Genomic DNA, 22,018 nt, shown 5'->3' with positions numbered 1-22,018 from the left:
GTTTCCATTATCCTTTCAGTAGTACTGCCTTGTCTTCATTATTTATTCTGGACTCATTGAATTGAACAACGTTGCACCCCAGAGTCCCAGGTTCATACTTGAGCCCTGCATTCAAATCCCATGGCAGCTGCTGGAATTTAAATTTGATCAATAACATTTTTGAATTGGAAGTGTAATAGTGACCATAAAACTACCTGTCCATTAGAGAAGGAAACCTACCATCCTTGTCTGACCTATATTCCATGGGAATGACATAATGGTTATCACTGCTGCTTCAACAGTGCCAGGGACCCAGGTTCAATTTTCCAGCTTGGGTCATTCTGGAGTCTGCACATTCTCCCCATGTCTGTGTGGGTTTTCTCCAGGTGCTCCAGTTTCCTCAAGATGTGTGGGTTTGGTGAATTGACTATGCTAACTTGACCCTTGTCAATAGTAAAGTAAATATGTAGGATTACAGGAATATGGGTGGGATTGTGGTTGGTGTGATGGGCTGAATGGCCTCCTTCTGCACTGTAGGGATTCTATGATTCTAAAATTGCCCCTTAATGTTAGGGGTACTAGTTAGGGTAAATGCATGGGGAAAGGGCTTGCGGGGTGGGGGGGGGGCGGTGGTGGGATTGTGGTCAATGCAAACTGTATGGGCTTACTGGCCTCTTTCTGCACTGTAGGATTCTGTGAGAAGTCTGACAACACCAGGTTTAAGTCCAACCGATTTATTTGATTCTGTGAGTCCATAGAAATGTTGTTAGCTCTTAAATGTTGCAGCATGCATGAAATTTCTCAAGGTATTTTGAGGAGGAGAAACCAAGCCTGTGAATCCTCGCAGCAAAACTGGTTTATTTTGCTATCACAGTGGAAATGGGTTGTACGTCTCTACAATCCCCACTTTCTGGCCTGATTATGCTTACCTTCACCTGGTACTTCAAGGTTGGGAATTGCTATCAGGTCAAGGATACATTGGCGATTTGAAGCAACAAGTGGCAGATCAAGGTGACTCTAAAGACGGATGACTTAATCCTCCACCGTCCCTCCAGCTTCACTATCAGCCTTAAGCTAGGGCTAGATCCGTCAAAAAGCTGGCGCAAAGGGCAGAATGGTCTCATTGTGATGTTGGATTCTATGGTTCGAAGATGTTGTCAGTATATAGCAACGAAAATAAGATGCTCGTAAATAATTGAATGGTATGTACGGTTAATCTTGTTGCAGGCAAATAGTAATCTGTTGATTTTGCAGACATTTGGGTTTTCCCTCAATTCAGTTTTTTAAACAAAAAACAAAGTAGCATATAGAAAGAATGGCCAAAGGTGAAATCGCGGAGTACGATCAGTGACTGCAAAACCATACCCAGCAGAAATAGATGGCAGCAGGAGGAGGGGAGAAAAGCAACAAAAGAAAACGCATACTTTATACCCTTGTTTTGTTCTGTTCCCCTCTGGGAAATCATCTATTAGTTTTCTGGAGAATATTTGTAAAGGTTTGTACGATTGGGTTTCTAACCTAAATAATAATACTTGAATCGAAATTATGCAATATGCTAATTGCGTTCGTTCCAAAGGAGCTGCACTTTGCAATACAGCCTTGAAGAGCTTTTGCACATGAATAATTCATGTTCATAGCGTCTATTATAGATATGGTAATCAGCCAGCTTTCCAACCATCACGCTACAAAGATGTGACATTTCAGCTGCCCTCTCGAATTGTAATTCCCCTCCCCCACCCCCCCGCAGTAAGTAAGGCTGGTGTGCTAGGTTTTACGTATCCACTTGCCTTTTCTGGTTAAGTGTGGATTTTGCTTCGGCCATTGTTTCTGGCTAACGACCCTCTGCAAAAAAAGGGAACAATGGGACGAAGTGGAGTTGACTTTCAATGATTTCCATTTTAAGAGAATCCTTTTACAGGGCGCAGGGAATTTTTATTTAAGACAGTTGCCTTTTAACAGAGCTGTTAGCATCTTCCCCCCCAGTGTTAAGAGTAAGACTCGTGATCAGGGATAATGACGTTTGGGACCCACTTATTATGAGTAATTTCACGCCCAATGCTTGACTTTGCCAGCGATGTCCCTGTAATTTTTAAAAAATATATATACTAAAAATGTTTCAGTTGGCAAATGCATTTTGTAGTTTGGTGCCGAGAGAGCTGGAAGCACGATTATTACAGAAAGGAAGGGAAAAGATGGGAAGGGAAGCGATGGTTTAACTTTTATTCTGCAATTTGTAAAGCAGATATGAAGTTCTGGGTTTTCATTCAAACTGTGGTCCTTTCGGTTTCCGGCCGGATGGGATGAATGGCCGGACTCGCTGCTAGGAACGGTTGTGGGCGCAGCGGGTTCTCCATCGGACGGGATTGAGGACGGACAGCGAGCAAGATGGCGGCGGCCAGGGCGCTGAGGGCTGTGTTGGCCTCGGACGGGGAGGAAGTGGCCTGGAAGGATGAGGAGATGTGTGTGGTGGGTATATTCGGCAAGACCTCGGAGCTGAGCGCCCAGAAACACGCCATCGTCAACACGCTGTGCGACAAGCCGGTCTTCCCCTTGTACCCGGGGCTGCAGGCCGGCGGCCATCAGCAGGGCAACAACCTGCTGCAGTGTTACTACAACCAGGACAGCAAAGTGCTCTACCTGCTCCTCACCGCCGTCTGCGACAACCAGCAGCTGCTGCAGGCCTGCAGGGCCTTGGCTGACGATGTTTCCCACGCCGAGGCTCATGAGTTCTGGAAGAGGGAGGAGAAGCTCCACTGTATTCATCTTCTGTACCTGTTCTCCGTCTCCCACATCCTCCTGCTGGTCCACCCCACCTGCTCCTTCGACATCACTTACGACCGTCTCTTCAGAGCCCTGGACACCCTCCGGCAAAAGGTCCTGCCCTACCTGAAGAACGCGATTAAGGATTGCCCGGTAGGCAAGGAATGGAGATTGAACTGTAGACCCTGCCCCCCGAGACTCCTCTTTATTTTCCAGCTGAATGGAGCCTTGAAAGTCGAGCCTAAGTGTCTCGACCCCTCAAATCTGGATAAGCCCAAGAAGCATTCCCCTAAAAGGAGGCTCCAACACGCCCTGGAGGATCAAATCTACAGGATTTTCAGGAAGAGCAGGGTGTTGACAAACCAGAGTATTAACTGTCTGTTCACTGTCCCTGCCAACCAGGCATTTGTTTATGTGCTGGCAGGACAGGGAGACGACCCGATCAGTATGCTGATCGGGCAGCTGAGAAACACCTGTGCCATCCGGGAGCATGAGTCCCTCCCGCTGCCGGGGTCACGGCGCTATCAGATGATGAGACATGTCCGCCAGCCATCCTTCATACTGGAAAGCAGCGTCAACAGTTCCAGTGGCCAGCTGGTGGATTGCACCATGAAGGAGTTCCTATGGCAACATGTGGAGCTGGTTCTGACCAAAAAAGGATTTGAGGATAGCGTAGGGAGGAACCCACAGCCATCACACTTTGAACTTCCAGCCTATAAAAACTGGCTCACAGTGGCCTCAAAACTCTACGATGTGATGATAAGCGGGAAGGATGAAGATCTCGGATTTTTTGCTGGGGATCTCTCCTCCAAGATACAGATTCAGCTGAAAGGGCTGGAAGGATTTTTGGATGCAGATAATAAGTTTTCAGAAAACCGTTGCCAAAAGGCCCTGCCTCTGGCTCACAGCGCCTACCAGTCCAATCTGCCTCACCATTACACCACAACTGTTCACAAGAACCAACTGGCACAGGCCCTGCGTGTCTACAGTCAGCATGCCCGCGGGCCAGCCTTCCAGAAATATGCCATGCAGCTGCACGAAGATTGCTACAAGTTCTGGAGTAACGGCCACCAGTTGTGTGAAGAGAGGAGCTTAACGGATCAACACTGCGTTCACAAATTCCACCTGCTGCCTAAACCAGGTGAGTAGAAACTTTCATCTTGGTAGTGGGAGGGAAGAGGCTAGAAAATCCAATTAATACAAAACAACCCACCCAGTTGTGGCAGAGTGATTGGCTTGGCATTACCCTGTAATGTTGATACTGATATTTATGAGAGTCGAAGGAAGTTTGCATACAGCAGGAAACCATAATCTGATTTTTTTTTTAATTGATGTTGGGATTTGTGGCAACTATAGTAAGGACATTACAGTCAAATACTTTGTGCATTGATTCAGCTTCATGCTGAGAATTTAGAAATTCTTGTTGAAGCGAAATAATTCTATCATTGCTATAAATTGGCTTTGCTTCTTTTGTATAGCTGTATGAATAAGACAGCCCAAATCAGCAAAAATCTTGACTTTCAATTGCAGCAGTGGAGAGATGGATAACAATGTACCACATCATTATTAAAGTGCTTTGTGCACTGTGAAATGTGGTGTATTACATCCAATATGTTTAACCAAGTTTTACTTAAATAAGAAGGCTGTTTAGTTTTAGTATTTCTACAGCAGGGGTTCTAACACAAGATTAGTGATGAATGAATTACAAGGAGTAACACTGAATTTAATAACTCTGATTATTTGTGGGCTCATGCCCAGAAAGAAAATAAGCATAAAACTGGCATTCTGTCCTTAATGCCCAACTGTTAACAAAGTCTTTCAAGGAACAGAACTTGCTCTCCTCCCCTTTAAGTTGCTGCAATATCATGCATCTTAAAATCCACTGCTTGGCCTCATACGCTGCAACACTTAGGGGTAGGCAGAAATAAAGGTTTGGCAGCACTCAACAGAAAAATACAGCGGTAATGTACAATATAATATTTAAGCATTGAACATAGTGTTCCTGATAATATTTATATGGTTCAGGAGTCAGATGAGTCATGTATGCATTATTATTAACATTAATTATAGAGTAGAAGGTGTTGATATCTCATCGTCCATACAAGGGAAACCAATTTCCAGAATCGTGGAAGTTTTGTGAACCTCTGGTTGACTGGGAGGGCAGAGGCTGAACGCTCATCTAGTCATTAAAGCTGAGCAGCAGAAGACTGAGCATAGGGATTGACCAGTAGAAGTTGAAGACAAATGAACAGTACAGGAATAAGAAGAAGCACCAGAGCTAAATCAAATTGGCAGCAAAACTAGGACCTTAGAGAGGCTGAGACCCAGGAGACCACCCGTCCCACAAAGCGGAAATCCCAGAAACTCTCGCCTGCTTCCTTTATACCAGGTATTTCTCACAAAAAGTTTTTCTTGAACCTTTGAGGGATTTGGGAGGGCAGAGCTATGGAGCAAGACATTGCAGTGCTGACATCTTGCATCACAGTCTAGGCAGTGATTCCCTGAACGAGTGAGTCACCAATCTTAGTCATGGAGAGTTAAGGATTAAGAACTATGGACGTTCACTTGAGGACAAGGTGGATGGTCCCTCTGTACCACTTGCTTGCACCAACTATTAGCTGAATAACACTGGCAAATTTATTTGAAAACTGCTCACACAATGGTGCAATAGCAGAATATTGCTGGAAATCTGAAATGTACTCAGCATGTCGGCAGCACCTATGGGGAGAGAGAAAAACAGAGTTAATATTTCCAGTCAATGAGCTTTCATCGGAACAGTGGTGAGTCTCTGCTGGCAATTTGTTTTATTCCCTCCTTTGTAAAAACTTGTTATTCTGTTGGTGAGAGACCAGGAGATATCCTCTCATTGTCCAAGGCTAATGGTGAACCAACATTACAGGCTGCCTGTTCAGCATGGAACTTCCAGATGTTCCAAAAGCCCCATTTTCTGTTTCCAGAGGTTCCAGAGTGCATTAGAATCTTAGACTGAATCATAGAATCCCTACAGTGCAGAAGGAGGCCATTCAGCCCATCGAGTCTGCACCGATCACAATCCCACCTTGGCCCTATACCCCCTAACTAATCCCCCTGACACTAACAGGCAATTTAGCATGGCCAATCAATCTAACCTGCACATCTTTGGACTGTGGGGAAAAAAACTGGAGCACCCGGAGGAAACCCACACAGACACTGGGAGAACATGCAGACTCCTCACACGCAGTTACCCAAGCCGGGAATTGAACTTGGGTCCCTGGTGCTGTGAGGCAGCCATGCTAACCACTGCCATTGTGCTGCCCTTAGCAAGAACTTGCATTTATATATCACCTTTAACATTGGAAAAAACCCCAAGACACTTCAGAAGAGCAATTGTCAATTTTAGGGAATAATTTAAAGACCAGTGGCTTCGTCCAGCCCGAGTCCAAATCCATTAACCTAGACAATGTTACCAACAAACAAAATAGTTTGCCAGTCATCTATATATAGAATCCTAGAATAATGCAGCATAGAAGGAGGCCTTTCAGCCCATTGTACATGTGGCTGCTTCCTTGATAGGGTATCTAATTAACTGCACACTCTATAGCTATCCCAGTAAATTATTTTCCTTCAAATATTTATCCAATTCCTCTTTGAATGCTGTCGGACTTGCTGCCTCCACCCTTTCAGACAACACTTTCCAGATCTCTCTCTCCTGCTGTGTTTAAAGAGAGGTTTCTTCATGTCTCCCCTGATTTTATTTTCCTTTAATCTGTGCTTTCCGAACCAGCTGCCACCAGGAATGGTTTCTCAGCCCTTCATGATTCTGAATCGTCCTCAGTTAAATCTCCCCTTAACCTTCTCTGCTCTAAGGTGAACAAACCCAGTTTTTGCCGTCTCTCCACATAACTGAAGTCCTCCAGCCCCAGTTCTAGTACCCTTTTGTTGCAGTGTCTGGGATGTTGCTGGCTCTGAGTGGGATTGACATTTGCTGACCTTGTAGTTTTTGCTCCTTGAAAGTAATTATCTTCAAAGCCTTTTAGACATTTTGACTTGGTGTGATGCAACATTAGTTGACTGTTCATTAACTGAGCCTGGTTGTATGTCTCCTTCTCCCTTTATGGACTGTGGATCGCATTGTGGCAATAATGAAATATCTAATGGTACTTGAATGCACCTTCTTTTTCTGTGTGTCTGTGCGTCTGCCTCTCTCTTTGCAGGAGAAAAACCAGAACCTGACCGGAACCCACCTGTGCTGTATCACAACAGCCGCGCTCGCTCCACCAGCTCCTGTAACTGCGGTCGCAGACAAGCCCCTCGAGACGATCCTTTTGACATCAAGTCTGGCAATTATGACTTCTATCAGGTATGGCAGGTAGTTGTACATGTTACAGATAGACCTAAATATGGAGAAAGTTATCTTTGTAATTACTACATCACTTTCTTTGCAGTTGCAGTGAGTGGAAATTAATGGAGGGATGTTTTAGTGATTGGGACTGCTGTTTTTGAGCTGTGCTTCATGCTTGATGTGTACTTGCTACAGAAAGACAAGATAAATGAAAGAGGGTCTTGTATTTGTACGTTGCCTTTCTACAACCTCAGGACATCCTAACTTGTTAAATTGCCAGCAAAGTGCTTTTGAAGTGACATCAATGTTTTATTGCGGGAAACACTACAGCCATTCTCTATTTTGCTTCATTCAGGTGGCACGGTGACACAGTGGTTAGCACTGCTGCCAGCGTTCGATTCCTGGCTTGGGTCACTGTCTGGAGTTTGCATGTTCTCCACATATCTGCGTTGGTTTCCTCCGGGTGCTCTGGTTTCCTCCCACAGTCCAAAGATGTGTGGGTTAGATGGATTAGCCATGCTAAATTGCCCCTTAATGTCAGGGGGCTAGCTAGGATAAATGCATGGAGTTATGGGAATAGGGCCTGGGTGGGATTGTGGTCAATGCTGACTCAATGGGCTGAATGGCCACCTCCTGCACTAAAAAAAAGGTGTTGAGTGTCTGCCAGAGGTTTTAGTGGGGGCGGATATAATTTGGCCTTTTAAAAAGCGTTTAGACAGTTATGTGGGTAAGATGGGTATAAAGGGATATGGGCCAAACACAGGCAATTGGGACTAGCTTAGTTGTTGAAACAACAGGTGAAATGGACAGGTTGGGCCAAAGAGCCTGTTTTCATGCTGTAAACCTCTTGACTCTATGCGTGCACAGTAAAGTCCCACAAACAGCGACAAATTCACGTGTAATGTGTTTTCGAGGGCTATTGGTTGAGGGATGAATATTGGCCGAGTCACTGGGGAGAGCTCCACTTTGAACAATGCAGTCTTTTGCATCCAGTTCATTCGAAAGATGTAACCTGTGACAGTACAGCGCTCTCTCAGGACTGCAGTGGAATATAGTCGGAATTGTGTGCTCAGATTCTGGAGCGCAACTTGAACCCATGATCTTCTTACTCAGCTGCAGGCAAGTTGACCACCGTTGCACCAGGGATGATACCTTGATCGTGGCTGACATCTTCATGCAGTACTGGGGTTGCTGCACTGTCTGAGCTGCTGATTGTCAGAGATCTTATGGCAAGGCCCCTTCTCCCTGTTCAGAGAGCACAGTTGAATGTTAAAGATCTTGTGGTAACCTACAAAGAAGTGTACCCTTAGCCATCATTTATTCCACCATCATACAAGCATCATAGAAGGAAGTCATTCATCCCATTGAGTCTGCAGTTATGCTTACCCACGCTCTATCTCTGTAATCCCTCATATTTACCCTGATAATCCCCCTAACGTATCGACCTTGGGATACTAAGGGGCAATTCAGCATGCCCAATCCACCTAACCTGCACATCTTTGGGCTGTGGGAGGAAATCGGAGCACATGGAGGAAACCCACGCAGATGTGGGGAGAACGTGCAGACTTCACACAGACAGTGACCCAAGGCCAAAGTGAACCCAGGTCCCTGGCGCTGCGCAGCACTGTGCCACCATGCCACCCTTACCTTGAAGCATGTAAGATTCTGTGAGGTTAGGGTACTGAGGGGCTGTCTTCACCAATCTCAAAGCAAAGGAAAGTCTCAGGATAAGAGGCAGCCATTTTGGGCTGAAAGAAGAAATTCCTTTATCCTGGGCATTGTGAATGTTTGCAGTTTTATACCGTAGAGAACATTGGTTGCTCAGTGATTGAGTGTGTTCAAGGATTAGATCAATCAAATGTTTTGCACTCATTGAAGGGCAATGCGTTTCTATTCCAGTGAGTCAGGAGGTGAAGAATACAACTGGACCCTAATCCTTTCACATTTATAAGCTTGTATTTACAGGAAGTACACTTTACAACCATGTATCTCCAATCCCAACAAACATAGTTTCCATCTTCCTTATATGGAAGTCTAATTGAATCCCCAGTAATACCCACTACCTGAATATGGTCAATATGCAATTAATATTGGGAGCAAAGGTGAAAGTGAAGTACTTTTTCCGTATGTGGGACATGGGCGTTGCTGGCTGGCTAGCATTTATTGATGTAGAGATGCTGGCGTTGGACTGGGGTAAACACAGTAAGAAGTCTCACAACACCAGGTTAAAGTCCAACCAGTTTATTTGACAGTAAACCCACAAGCTTTTGGAAACTGTGTTCTATAGCAGGTTAGCTGTAAAAACTTGCATTCTAATCAGTATTCTGTAAACTGTGTGTGACTTTATATGCCCTTCACTGATCAGAACCTTCCACACACCTGATGAAGGAACACCATTTCTGAAAGCTTGTGGGTTTACTTTCAAGTAAACTGGCTGGACTTTAACCTGGTGTTGTGAGACTTCTTACAGCATTTATTGCCCATTCCTAGTTGTCCTCAGCACTCACTACTGTTGTATATTGAGAGTGGTTGACTCTCAACTGTATATTCAGAGTAGTTAGTGATGCTGCCTCACAGCGCCAGGGACTTGGGTTCCAGCCTCGGATCACTGCCTGTGTGGAGTTCACACGTTCTCCCCATGTCTGCGTGGGTTTCCTCCAGGTACTCCAGTTTCCTCTCAAAAACATGCTGGTTAGGTTGATTGGCCATGCTAAAATGGTGTCGGGGGATTAGTTGGGTAAATATGAGGGGTTACAGGAATAGGGCCTGAGTGAGATTGTGATAGGTGCAGATTCAATAGGCCAAATGGCCTCCTTCTGCACTGTAGGGTTTCGATGATTCACATTGCTGTGTGGCTCTGGAGTCACATGTAGGCCAGACTGGGTATGGACAACAGATTTCCTTCCCTAAAGGATATAAGGGAAGGAAAGTTGAGGTTAAGGATCAGGAGTAATCTTGTTGAATGTGAATGGGGTTCAAAGGGCTGAGTGGCCTACTTTTGCTCCTATTTTTAATGACCATCATCTCATTGTGTGTGCAATGGTCACATTTACTCTCATTAGAGTAACTTGCACAATGTGATTATCTCAACGTGAAGCATTCTGCCAAGAGTTACAATAAATTGTTCTAAAAATGTAAGAGTTTTTCCCGAAAACATGTCACATTTGAGTCATACAGAGCATGTACCATAGAGAGAAAGTTAATTTATATTCTTCACTTAGAAATATGTATTTAAACTGCTCTGAGATGGAGAAGATAATTTTTCAAAACCTCTGTCAAATCACTTTGTCTTTCCTGCTCTGGTGCAAACAGTCCCAATATTTCCTGTTGCTCTTAACTATCGCTTCATGTCCCTGTTATTATCCAGGTGAATCTAACAGGATTTAATCTTAATTTTTCTCTATATGATTATTCTATCCGCTATGACTTGCATTTATGTGGTGTCTTTAACATATCACAGTACAAACTCTGTTCAAGCCAGATGCGATCTTCACCATAGAATCCCTTTAGTGCAGAAGGAGGCCATTCGGTCCATCGAGTCTGCACCAATAACAATCCTACCTAGGCTTTATCCCCGTAACCCCACATATTTACACCACTAATCCCTCTAATCTATCCATCTTGGGACACTAAAGGGCAAGATACCGTGGCTGACGCACCTGACCTGCACATCTTTGGACTATGGGAGGAAACCGGAGCACCCGGAGGAAACCCACGCAGACACAGGGAGAAAGTGCAAACTCCGCACAGACAGTGACTGAGATATTGGGACAGCTGATCAAAAGTTTTTCAAAGAGGTCGCTTTTAAGGAGCGTATTAAAGGAGGCCAGAGGTGTAGAGAGGGAACTCTGGAGCGTGAAGCCCCATCAGCTGACAGCACAACCATCAATGATGGATCAGTTAAAATTGGGGGTGCACAAGAGGCCAAGCAGTAGCACTGTAGCACAGTGGTTAGCACTGCTACTTCATAGCAGCAGGGACCCAGGTTCAATTCTTGGCTTGGGTCACTGTCTGTGTGGAATTTGCACGTTCTCCCTGTGTCTGTGTGGGTTTCCTCCCACGTTCTGAAACTATGTTTGTTGGATTTGGAGGTACATGGTTGAAACCACGTGCTGGTTAGGTGCACTGGCCTGCTAAATTCTCCTTCGGTGTATTCGAACAGGCTCCAGAGTGTGGCGACTGGGGGATTTTCACAGTAACTTCATTGCAGTGTTAATGTAAGCCTACTTGTGACAGTAATAAATAAACTTTAGAATTGGTGGAGCACAGAGATCTCTGAGGGCTGTGGGGTTAGAGAAGATGACAGAACTAGGAAGGGACAAGGCCATGGAGGGATTTGAAAGCAAGGGTGAGAATTTTAAATTTGAGGCATTGCCAGAATGCGAACCAGTGGAGATCAGTGAGCAGAGGGAAGAGTGGACAGGAGTTGGAATGAATTAGGTCACGGGCGGCAGAGATTTGGATGAAAGCATTGCGGAATGTACACCGATACTTGATGTGGGAAAGTCGTAAATTGCATCGTCTGACTTTCTGTTTTAATATATTTTTGTAGCTTCAAGAGGAGAAATGCTGTGGGAAGCTTGAGCACTTCTATTTCCCCGTGTTCCAACCGAGTACTCCTGACCCGGCTCCAGCCAAGAACGATTCGATCGTATCGTCACTGCCCCCGCAGGAGGGCGAAGGAGAGAAAATGAAAGATAAAGAGGCTCAGACTCAAGGGGAAAGCACCAGCCTCAGTCTGGCACTCAGTCTTGGACAATCCACGGACAGCCTGGGTACGTTTCCCCCTGACCCCCACGCAGGGGGAGACAATCCGGATGCCCACGGCCAGGGAGGGGACGCCAAACCGGAAAAGAGGCCTAGCCTGGTGGATCGGCAAGTGTCCACAGTGGAATACCTTCCCGGCATGTTAAACTCCAGCTGTCCTAAGGGACTTTTGCCCAAATTTTCCAGTTGGTCCTTTGTCAAACTGGGGCCTTCTAAAGCCTACAACTTTCACAGGGGCCTGGACCAGAGCGGCTTCATCCCTGGGACCAACTACCTGATGCCTTGGGACATAGTCATCAAGACCAGGTCTGAGGACGAAGTGGACATGGACAGTAACTCCTGGCCGGCCCCCAACAAATCCGTGCCAACCAAGCGGGCCGGCACGGTGATTGGCCGAGGGAGGCGGCGGGATGACATTGCACGGGCCTTCGTTGGTTTTGAATATGAGGATTCGCGGGGCCGTCGGTTCATGTGCTCGGGGCCAGAGAAGATCATGAAGATAATGGGAAGCGGGCCAAAAGAGTCTGCCATCAAAGCCCTCTCCTCTGACATGCCCCTGTACATCCTGTCGCCGTCCCAAGGCCGGGGCCTGAAGCCGCACTATGCCCAGCTCACAAGGCTGTTTATTGTGGCTCCTGATGCCCCATTACAGATCGTACTCACACCACAGGTAAGATTCCAGCGCCAACAATGTTTGTCCTCCAGGCTTGTCAAAGCAGCAATCTCAATCTGTAATCTAGAGTAATAAAAACAGCAAAGTGATTTGAAGGAGTAAATTCAATTGAGGGGCTTGAGATGATCTATTGAGTCATGAAGATGGAATTTTGTTTTGAAGGGTTAGATCAGGTGAAACCACTCCCTGTTCTGTTTCTAACCTCTACTTGTTTCAGTTTTTGTGCTGTTGTCAGTGTAGACACTGAGTGGCCTTTTGTCCTTGATTTATTTTTATTGCTTCTAATGAGGAACATAATAAATTGCAGACACAGGCTGGATAGACTGGGATTTTTTCCTCTGGAGTGTAGGAGGCTGAGGGGGTGATCTTATAGAGGTCTATAAAATAATGAGGGGCATAGATCAGCTAGATAGTCAATATCTTTTCCGAAAGGTAGGGGAGTCTAAAACTGGAGGACATAGGTTTAAGGTGAGAGGGGAGAGATACAAAAAGATCCGTAGGGGCACTTTTTTCACACAGAGGATGGTGAGTGTCTAGAACAAGCTTCCAGAGACAGTAGTAGAGGTGGGTACAATTTTGTCTTAAAAAGCATTTAGACAGTTACATGGGTAAGATGGGTATAGAGGGATATGGGACAAACGCAGGCAATTGAGACTAGCTTAGGGGTTTAAAAAAAAGGGTGGTATGGACAAGTTGGGCCGAAGGGCCTGTTTCCATGCTGTAAACCTCTATGACAGTTTCATCACTCATTGCTGGGCTTTCAAAAGGGCATCATGTTGATTGTGTGAAATTTACTTATTTGTGTCTGTTTCAGCTGTCAAATACACCCAGCAGGAGTTATCAGATGTGACCTTCTAAATCTGCCTTTTCCCTGTAGAGAGGATTTTGAGCAACGTGCAACCATAAAGCTGTAGTGAAAGCATGTCACCTACATGTAAAGATGCTTTGTTTTTTAAGTTTATTTATTTATCGTTACAAGTAGGAGGTTGCAGTGAGGTTCCTGTGAAAATCCCTGAGTCACCACACTTTGGTGCCTGTTCGGATGCATTGAGAGAGAATTTAGCATGGCCAATGCGCCGAACCAGCACGTCTTTCTGATTGTGGGAGGAAACCTGAGCACCCGGAGGAAACCCACACAGACACAGGGAGAATGTGCAGACTCAGCTCAGACAGTGACTCAAGCTGGGAATCGAACCCGGGTCCCTGGCCTTGTGAGGCAGCAATGTTAACCACTGTGCTATGATTTGAGCTGATGTTTTAAGAGTGCTACCCAAATATACGGACAGAAATATTGACTTAAATGCCATAGTTATAGCACTATTAAACTGCCAACAGTAAGTTACTGAGCATTGTTGTTTTAAAATGTATATGGTGATAGAATTGGTAGAGAAATTTGAATCACGCTGTAGATGGACCTTGTGCCCAGAGTTTCCAACTGCAAATACGTGAATGGAAATGTTAAAATAGCAATTATCAACATAAATCGTGGCATGAAACATGACCAAGAATTGTGATAACAGGTTGTGCTCGTGCTGCATACAATGTTTAATAACACTGTGATACCTGTGACCCAGAAACAGTACAGTGAGGAAATTTGTTATTTGTTTAAGAAGTCTATGGATTCTTAATTTTTTTTATAATGTTTGAAAAAAGACTTTTTAAGAGTTTGCATCAAGATTATAAAGGGATCAATTGAAATTTTCTTGGATTGTAAAATATACTGGTCCATGTGACCTAGCAGTAAAAACAGGAAGTAAACTGGGACTAAAGGACGTGCGGCCAGTCACAAAGGAAGGCTGCAGCAGAGGCAAGAACAGGAAAGGCACATTTACAAGTGTGTATGTAATACAGTTATACAGGACGGAATGCCAAAGAGAAGTGCTTAGAGCCATGATTGTGGGCTGGGCAATTTAACTGCTGCTTGGTTTTGCCAGAGCCAACCAGAGCGCTTAACGGGGTTTATTAAAAGGGTTGGGTGAAGGAGTTTCTGGGGAACCTGAGCTATCCATGCTGTTGTGAGCCAAGCTAAGGAGGTTCTGCAGCAGTGTGCCCTTGGATCCAAGTAGGCTGCCAGTAAAGAAGCCTCAAAGGCTGAATGATTTGAGTGGGGAAGTGAGCGATCCTGCATACCAGAGGCTGGGTTAGCAAACTTTGAGACTGTATGTGGTGCCACATGTTTGCGGGGAATAATGTCAGATCTTGAGCTTGTATAAGATATGTCTTTGTTGTGTTGACTGATGTGAAATTTACCTTTTTTATTTGAAGTTTAATTCCACAGAATCTGTATAGAATCCCTACAGTGCAAAAGGAGGCCTCTTGGCCCATTGAGTCACCACTGACTCCCCGACAGAGCATCTTACCCAGTCTCCGTCCCCCTACACCATGCATTTATCCTGCTAATCCCCCTAACCTACACATCCTGGAACACTAAGGGGCAATTTCCCATGGCCAGTCAACCTAATGTGCATATCTTTGGAGTGTGGGAGGAAATTGGAGCACCCAATGCAGGCACGGGGAGAACTCCACAAAGTCACCCAAGGCTGGAATCGAACCCGGGTCCCTGGCACTGTGAGGCACCAGTGCTAGTCACTGTGCCCCTCTATTTGCCTGTCAATTCATATTTACTTTGCATTGGATCCGATTCTTAAGTTAAAAACTGCAAAAAAGTGGAACCTTGCTGGTAATTTGAGGTACAGTGTGAAGAAATGTGGATGAATGAAGGTTTTGAAATACGTAAGTAATGGCCATCATTATTTAAAATCACAGTGAGGCGGTAGAAATAAGAGCTGTGACTATAATGAAATCGTTAATTCCTCTGCCAAAAGGGATTAACATTTGTGAAATTGTTGCAGCATGTTTATTGTGAAAAAATCTGCAGTTGATTAAATGACCCACATTGATATTATTCAAAATATACAAAATTCTAGACAAGGTTGATGCAGGAAGCATATTTTGATTTGATTTATTATTGTCACGTGTATTAGTATCCAGTGAAAAGTATTGTTTCTTCTGTGCTGCACAGTCAAAACATACCGTACTTAGAGAAGGAAACGAGAGAGTGCAGAATGTAGTGTTACAGTCATAGCTAGAGTGAAGGGAAAGATCAAGTTAATGCAAGGTAGGTCCATTCAAAAGTCTGACAGTGGCAGGGAAGAAGCTGTGTTGGTTGGTGCATGACCTCAGACTTTTGTATCTTTTTCCCGATGGAAGAAGGTGGAAGAGAGAATGTCCAAGGTCTATAAGCCGGAGAGAGAGTCTCCAGCAGAATGAGAGGTAGGCCATTTAGGGTTCAGATGAGGAGGAATTTTTTCACTCATGGTGGTGAATCCTTGGAATTCTCTGTCCCAAAGGGCAGTGGAAGCTTAGTCATTGAGCATGTTAAGATAAAGATGGATAGATTTCTAGATATTAAAGGTATCAGGGGATATGTGGATACTGTGGGGAATGGCACTGAGGTACAGGATTTGGTGGAATAACAGAGCAGGCTCGAGGAGCCAAATGGTCTACTCCAGCTCCTGTTTCTTTTGTTCTCATTTGTATCCCCTTTAAAATTGTCTGTGGGGAAACCTGATCCAGACCCAGTCCCAAGATTTGAGGCCATAATCTGGGCTGATGCTCGAGTGCAGGACTGCGGGTGATCTGCGCAGTCAGAGGTGCTGGCTTTTAGACGTTTTTGTTTAATCCAAAGGCTCCATCTTTCCTCTCAGGGGCCAAAAGATCCCATATTTGTGGAGGAGCTGGGGAGTTTGAGCCAGTGTTCTAGCTCAATATTTATCCAACTAACCACAGAAACAGATAATCTGGCCATTTATCTGACTTACTGACTGTGGGACCTTGTGGTATATAAATTGGCTGATGGATGAATGCCAGTCTTAACGGCATCAGAAGGAAAACCTGAGGAGACTTTGACAAGATGTATCATGTTAGTGGTGTCTCTGGAAGTATTTGTGAATTAAAGCACATTCGTTCTGATGGGTGGAGGGCAGTGGCTGAACTAGATGAAGAGAAAGAGTTTGGAGAGAGGTGAGATCCCTCTTCCAGTGTCGTTCTCCCTCCTCCTCCTCCTCCTCCTCCTCCTCCTCCTCCTCCTCCTCCTCCTCCTCCTCCTCCTCCTCCTCCTCCTCCTCCTCCTCCCACATTCCCCTGCGTGCTCCAAAACCCAGGGCTGCACAAAAGGGCATTGGAAGCAGGTTCAATAATACCAATCAAAAGGGAATTGATACTTAAAAGGTTGGCAGGAGGGTGGGGAGCTGGCACAGCCATGACAGGCCAAATGGCCGCCTCTTCTACTGTACAAAGCTTTTCACCACCGTCTGAGAGGGCAAATAGGGGTCCATGGTTCATTGCATCCTTCAAAATAAAAAGTCCAGCAATGCCTCTACTTTCTCAGAAGACTAAAGAAATTTGGCATGTCTGCTACAACTCTCGCCAACTTTTACAGATGCCCCATAGAAAGCATTCTTTCTGGTTGTATCACAGTTTGGTATGGGCTCCTGCTCTGCCCAAGACCACAAGACACTACAAAAAGTTGTGACTGTAGCCCAATCCATCACACGAACCAGCCTCCCATTCATTGACTCTGTCTACATTCCCCATTGCTTCAGCAAAGCAGCCAGCATAATTTAAGGACCCCATGCGCCCCTGACATTCTCTGTCCCCCCTTCTTCCTTTGGGAAAAAGATACAAAAGTCTGAAGTCACATATCAACCGACTCAAGAACAGCTTCTTCCCTGCTGCTGTCAGACTTTTGTATGGACTTACTTTGCGTTAAGTTGATCTTTCTCTACACCCTAGCTATGACTGTAACACTACATTCTGCACTCTCTTGTTTCCATCTCTACAAACGGTATGCTTTGTCTGTATGGTGCGCAAGGAACAATACTTTTCACTGTATGTTAATACATGTGACAATAATAAATCAAAAAAGCTGTGCCTCCAGTCATGTTGTGCTCCCTTGGCACTAGAGTGGCGATGTCAGCCTGAATAATGTGCTTAAGCCTCTGCGTAAGGATCTGAAAGCCACCCCTCTCTGAGGGTATTTGCCCACTGAGCTGTGGGTTTGCTGTTGACTGGCTTTACAGAGTGTCCATCCTATGAAACATTTGCAGTGTGTGTGGTTTATTTTTAAGTGCAAGAACATGGTGTTTTTTTGGTCTAAGTTTGAATATCTCTTTGCCTTGCAGGTTCAGCCTGGGCCCCCACCCTGCCCCGTCTTCTATCCCGAGAGGCAGGAAATACCTGTTCCGCCGGATGGCCTCTGGGTGCTCCGCTTCCCCTATGCCTATGTCACGGACCGTGGACCCTGCTTCCCCCCAAAGGAAAATCAGCCACTAATGAGTTACCGGGTTCTGCGGGGGATCCTTAAGGCCATCCCACAGTGATGCTGCTTTCCCGACTGTGTGATGCTCAGTTTCCTGGAAACGAATCCTTCCTCCCTCCGCCTTTAAAGCCAGAACGAGATGGGAAGGAAGGACCAACATTTCGGATTGCACTGGATGTTCCCGGCGCCGTGAATCCCCTCCTCGCCTCTAACAGGCCAGGCATGTCTGCAGATCTAGTCAGCCACAAGCAGACTTGCTTTATTTTAACTGAGAGGGCTAAAGACTTCAATCAAAACTGACTCCATAGGCACTTGCCATTACAGTATTTGTCATGTTCTGATAGCGTGTACCCTGGTGAAATGTTTCCGTCAAGCCTCTGCACGAGTTGCATGGGGGGGAAATCCACGCTGTTTTTTTTTAGCTTTTCCAGTCAAGTGCCGCCTTCCTGTCATGTGTTTGTAAAGCCATGTGAATACTCGGGACCCCTGTTGTGACACTGTGGTTGCTGATGCAGTGAAGTGTTTGTGCCTCATAAGGGATACCTCAGTGATTCAGAAGAAGGCTCGAGGTTTCAGTACAGGGTTCCAATGCCTACATACCAGTCCTACCACCGAGTAACCACATCCAAACACTGAGCTGCACTCTGCCCTCCAGTGACAGCTCCCCATCACCCTTTAGATTCTCGGTAACCCTTTACCTGGGTATGTAAAAGTGGGTTTGAGTGACTGTGAATACTTGAATTGAATTGGTAGCCTCTAACTGCTGCTGGGAGTTACTAGAAGCAGTTTTGTCAGCAGTCCGATCGGATGTGTCCTAACTGTTTAAGAAGTGGTGGGTAGGAAAGAGTTAAGTGTTGTTACGGTGTTTTTCTTGTATTAGTTTTGGACCCGAGTCCATGCGGATATTAGCTCAGATAGGTACAATAAATGGTGTTTGAATGTTTGCACTCTGATAGCTGTTAGTTCAATAGTCCAGCAGCAAACATCTGTCCCTTGGAGTTTGGAGTATCTTTGCTTCCAGCTGTTGCTGGAGAGTCTGATGATGCAGTGTTCACTGTTCTTTCTCATGAAAGTAAAGTGGGTGGTTAACAGTGCAGCCCACTGTAGTGCCAAATCAGACAGGACAGGAAGTCTCAGGCTTAACCTCCTAGTCTTTGTTGAGTTAATAACAATTCAGCAAACACTGCATTCTGCCCTGCTGAGTGAGGAAGTTGTGGGAGGCCAGAGTTCCCATTTTTGACTGATATCTGCAAGTTGTGTTGGGAAAATGAATTGAGAGTAGAATTGGCCTCGGTTGTGCTGCTCCCCATGGACAAATAGCCTCGCTGTCTGGCCTGACACATGAACAGTGACTCAATCTGTCAGTGGAGCAGTATTCCAGCGCAAGTTTGGAGAGGAAAGGATAAAATTGGAAGAGAGAAATGGAGTTGGAATCAGTCCCAGCAAAGGCCTAATATTCAAATTGTTAATTAGATATTTCTTTTTCTTATATGTATTCCTAAAATGTAACACCGTCTCCTTCAGTTGCATGAAATCAGAGTACTTTGGGGCAGAGTTCTTCAGGTTGACAGTGACTGGCTCCGCCACCATGGCTGCTAGCTTTCCCCCCCACCCCAGATAAAGCTGTGACGGGTAACTACTGCAGAACGGCAACTCAAAATGTTTGTTCTGGGTGGGGCTTCTGATTAGTGAGATGAACTGCAGTCTGTGTCAGACGGGAAATGTTCAGGTGCTTGCTTCAGTCACAACTCAGTCAATAACGGGCAACGCTAACTCATTTACTAACCGCTGCCATGAATTGCAGAGCCGGTCTTCTCCGTGCAGGCGGTTGGAGCTTGTTGTGGAAAAAGTGTCCCTAATTTAAGAAGCCCAGCCTTGGTGGCCTAGGGCACAAGATGATTAAAAAAAAATGGCCAATCTGGTGTGTAGCAAGCATGACACTCCTTTCACTCCTCTAAGGTGTGTGGAGTCAGCGTCTAAACTTAAAATTTGTCAGCTAAGTTATGAGGCAAAGTTTATCTCTTGTCTCTCAAAAGAGACTGCTTGGAGTGAGTTTTACCTTTGAGTTTATGGTGGGGATTTCAGTCGAGTGAGTTGCTTTTGAGGCCGAGAGAGAGACGGACTGAATCTGGCAGCAGTTGTATGTGGAAGGAAGTTGGTCTGTCGGGGAGGGTGTTGAGAGTGTTTGGTACTGGAAGTGTTGATCACTGCCTGAAATGACGTTAGACGTGCAAAGTTCTTGGAGTTGAAAATCCAATGTCAACATAAACTCTTAATGGGTATAAAATGCACCTCATGGCTTACGGTACCAATTCTCACTTTACAACACCCCAAATTAAAGTATAATTGCAAAAATCTACAAGTACAGTTTTTATTCAATTTAATCTTCTTCCAGATTCATCTGACTAACCAGTTGCTGAACCTGAGATTGAATGAAGAGTATTTTTTATGTACATGGAATGCAGACATCATTGACTAGGCCAGCATTTATTACCCATCTTTAATTGCCCTTGCTACAGTTTAAAGTTATTATTTAGTAGTCAAGAGGAGGCTTACATTAGTAGGCACCAGTTTCCTCCCACAGTTCAAAGACGTGCTGGTTGGATGCATTGACGACTAGGGAATTTTCACAGTACCTTCATTGCAGCGTGAATATAAGCCTACTTCTGACTAATAAATAAACTTTTACTTTAAACATTAACACTGCAATGAAGTTACTGTGAAAGTCTCCTAGTCGCCACTCCGGCACCTGTTTGGGTACACTGAGGGAGAATTTAGCACAGCCAGTGCGCCCTAACCAGCATGTCTTTTGGACTGTTGGAGGAAACTGGAGCACCCAGGGAAGAACGTGCAAACTCTACACAGACGGTGACCCAAGCCGGGAATCGAACCCGGGTCCCTGGTGCTGTGAGGCAGCAGTGCTTCCCACTGTGCTTGTCCTGAAATTGCGAAGTTGATGAGTCACCTTGAACCGCTATAGTCCATGTCATATAGGTACACCCCCCGTGCAAGTTAGGAGGGAGTTCCAGGGATTTTGACCCAGTGACAGTGAAGGCATGGCAATATATTTGTTTCCAAGTCAGAATGGTGAGTGACTTGGAGGAGAGGTGGTGCTGCTGTGCACAGTGGTGGAAGTTGGCGTTGCCTCCTGAGAAATGCCCAGCGGGGTGAAGTGCTGAATCCATACAAATCAGAAAATCCATCTTAGCCCAAATTTGCTAACCTTGTGTGAGTGAGAGTGGTAAACATTGAAAATTCATGAATATAATCCAGCTATGGAATGGATTGTTCCGCATTTTGAAATTACATAGTTTACAATCAATGTGGATTATAATTAGGATTCTCCATTCCAACCTCCGTAATATCCCTAGTGTCTGCCCTTCTCAGCCATCTCTGCTTTCGATTACTTAAAGACATACCTATTCCAGTGTTCTCCTCATAGAATCCCTACAATGCAGAAGGAGGCCATTTGGCCCATGGAGTCTGCACCAATGACAATCCCACCCAGGCCCTATCCCCTTAACCCCACACGTTTACTCTGCTAATCCCTCTAACCAAGCATCCTGGAACACACAGCGATAATTTAGCACAGCCAGTGCACCTATCCCACACATCTTTGGAATATGGGAGGAAACTGGAGCACCCGGAGGAAACCCATGCAGGTACAGGGAGAATGTGCAGACTCCACACAGATAATGACTCACGCTGGGAATCGAACCCAGATCTCTGAAGCTGTAAGCAGCAGTGCTTGCCACTGTGCCGCCCAGTCTCACATTTTCTATTCTCCACAACATTTTTTAATATGCATTCATATAGGATATTAGGTGTCGCTGGCTGGGTCAGCATTTATTGCACATCCCTAGTTGCTCTTGAGGGGGCACTTTAAAAATCAGCAACATTGTGTAAGCCAGACCAGGTAAGGATGGCAGATTTTCATCCCTAAAGTGAACCAGATGGGTTTTTATGACAATTGACAATGTTTCATGGTCATCATTACGTGTTTTCCAGATTTTTATTCAACTCACATTTCACCATGGCAGGATTTAAAAACTAGCTCCCCAGAGCATTACCCTGGGCTCTGGATTACAAGTCCAGCGATAATACCACGACACCACTGCCTCCACTTGCAACTTTTATCTTTACTCGCACCCATCATCCCTGTGCTCTCTGGCCTACGTATGTTTTCAATCTAGTAAGA

General features: G+C 45.3%; 1 protein-coding gene across 1 annotated transcript; it reads left to right on the top strand.

The window, feature by feature from the left end:
* The first annotated feature begins 2,045 nt into the window (after positions 1–2,045).
* Positions 2,046–20,169, top strand: smg8 (SMG8 nonsense mediated mRNA decay factor). The gene is made up of 4 exons (XM_080210546.1): positions 2,046–3,880; positions 6,933–7,078; positions 11,613–12,497; positions 17,684–20,169. Exons 1-4 carry the CDS (start codon positions 2,365–2,367, stop codon positions 17,879–17,881), a joined length of 2,745 nt encoding a protein of 914 aa, XP_080066672.1. The 5' UTR covers positions 2,046–2,364; the 3' UTR covers positions 17,882–20,169.
* The last annotated feature ends 1,849 nt before the right edge of the window (positions 20,170–22,018 follow it).

Source organism: Carcharhinus amblyrhynchos, chromosome 23 (genome assembly GCF_965287045.1).
Source record: "Carcharhinus amblyrhynchos chromosome 23, sCarAmb.v2.hapA, whole genome shotgun sequence".
In the NCBI taxonomy this organism is placed as follows: Eukaryota; Metazoa; Chordata; class Chondrichthyes; order Carcharhiniformes; family Carcharhinidae; genus Carcharhinus; species Carcharhinus amblyrhynchos.
The sequence above is the reverse complement of the archived record's forward strand: the minus strand, read 5'-3'. Positions and strand labels throughout refer to the sequence as shown.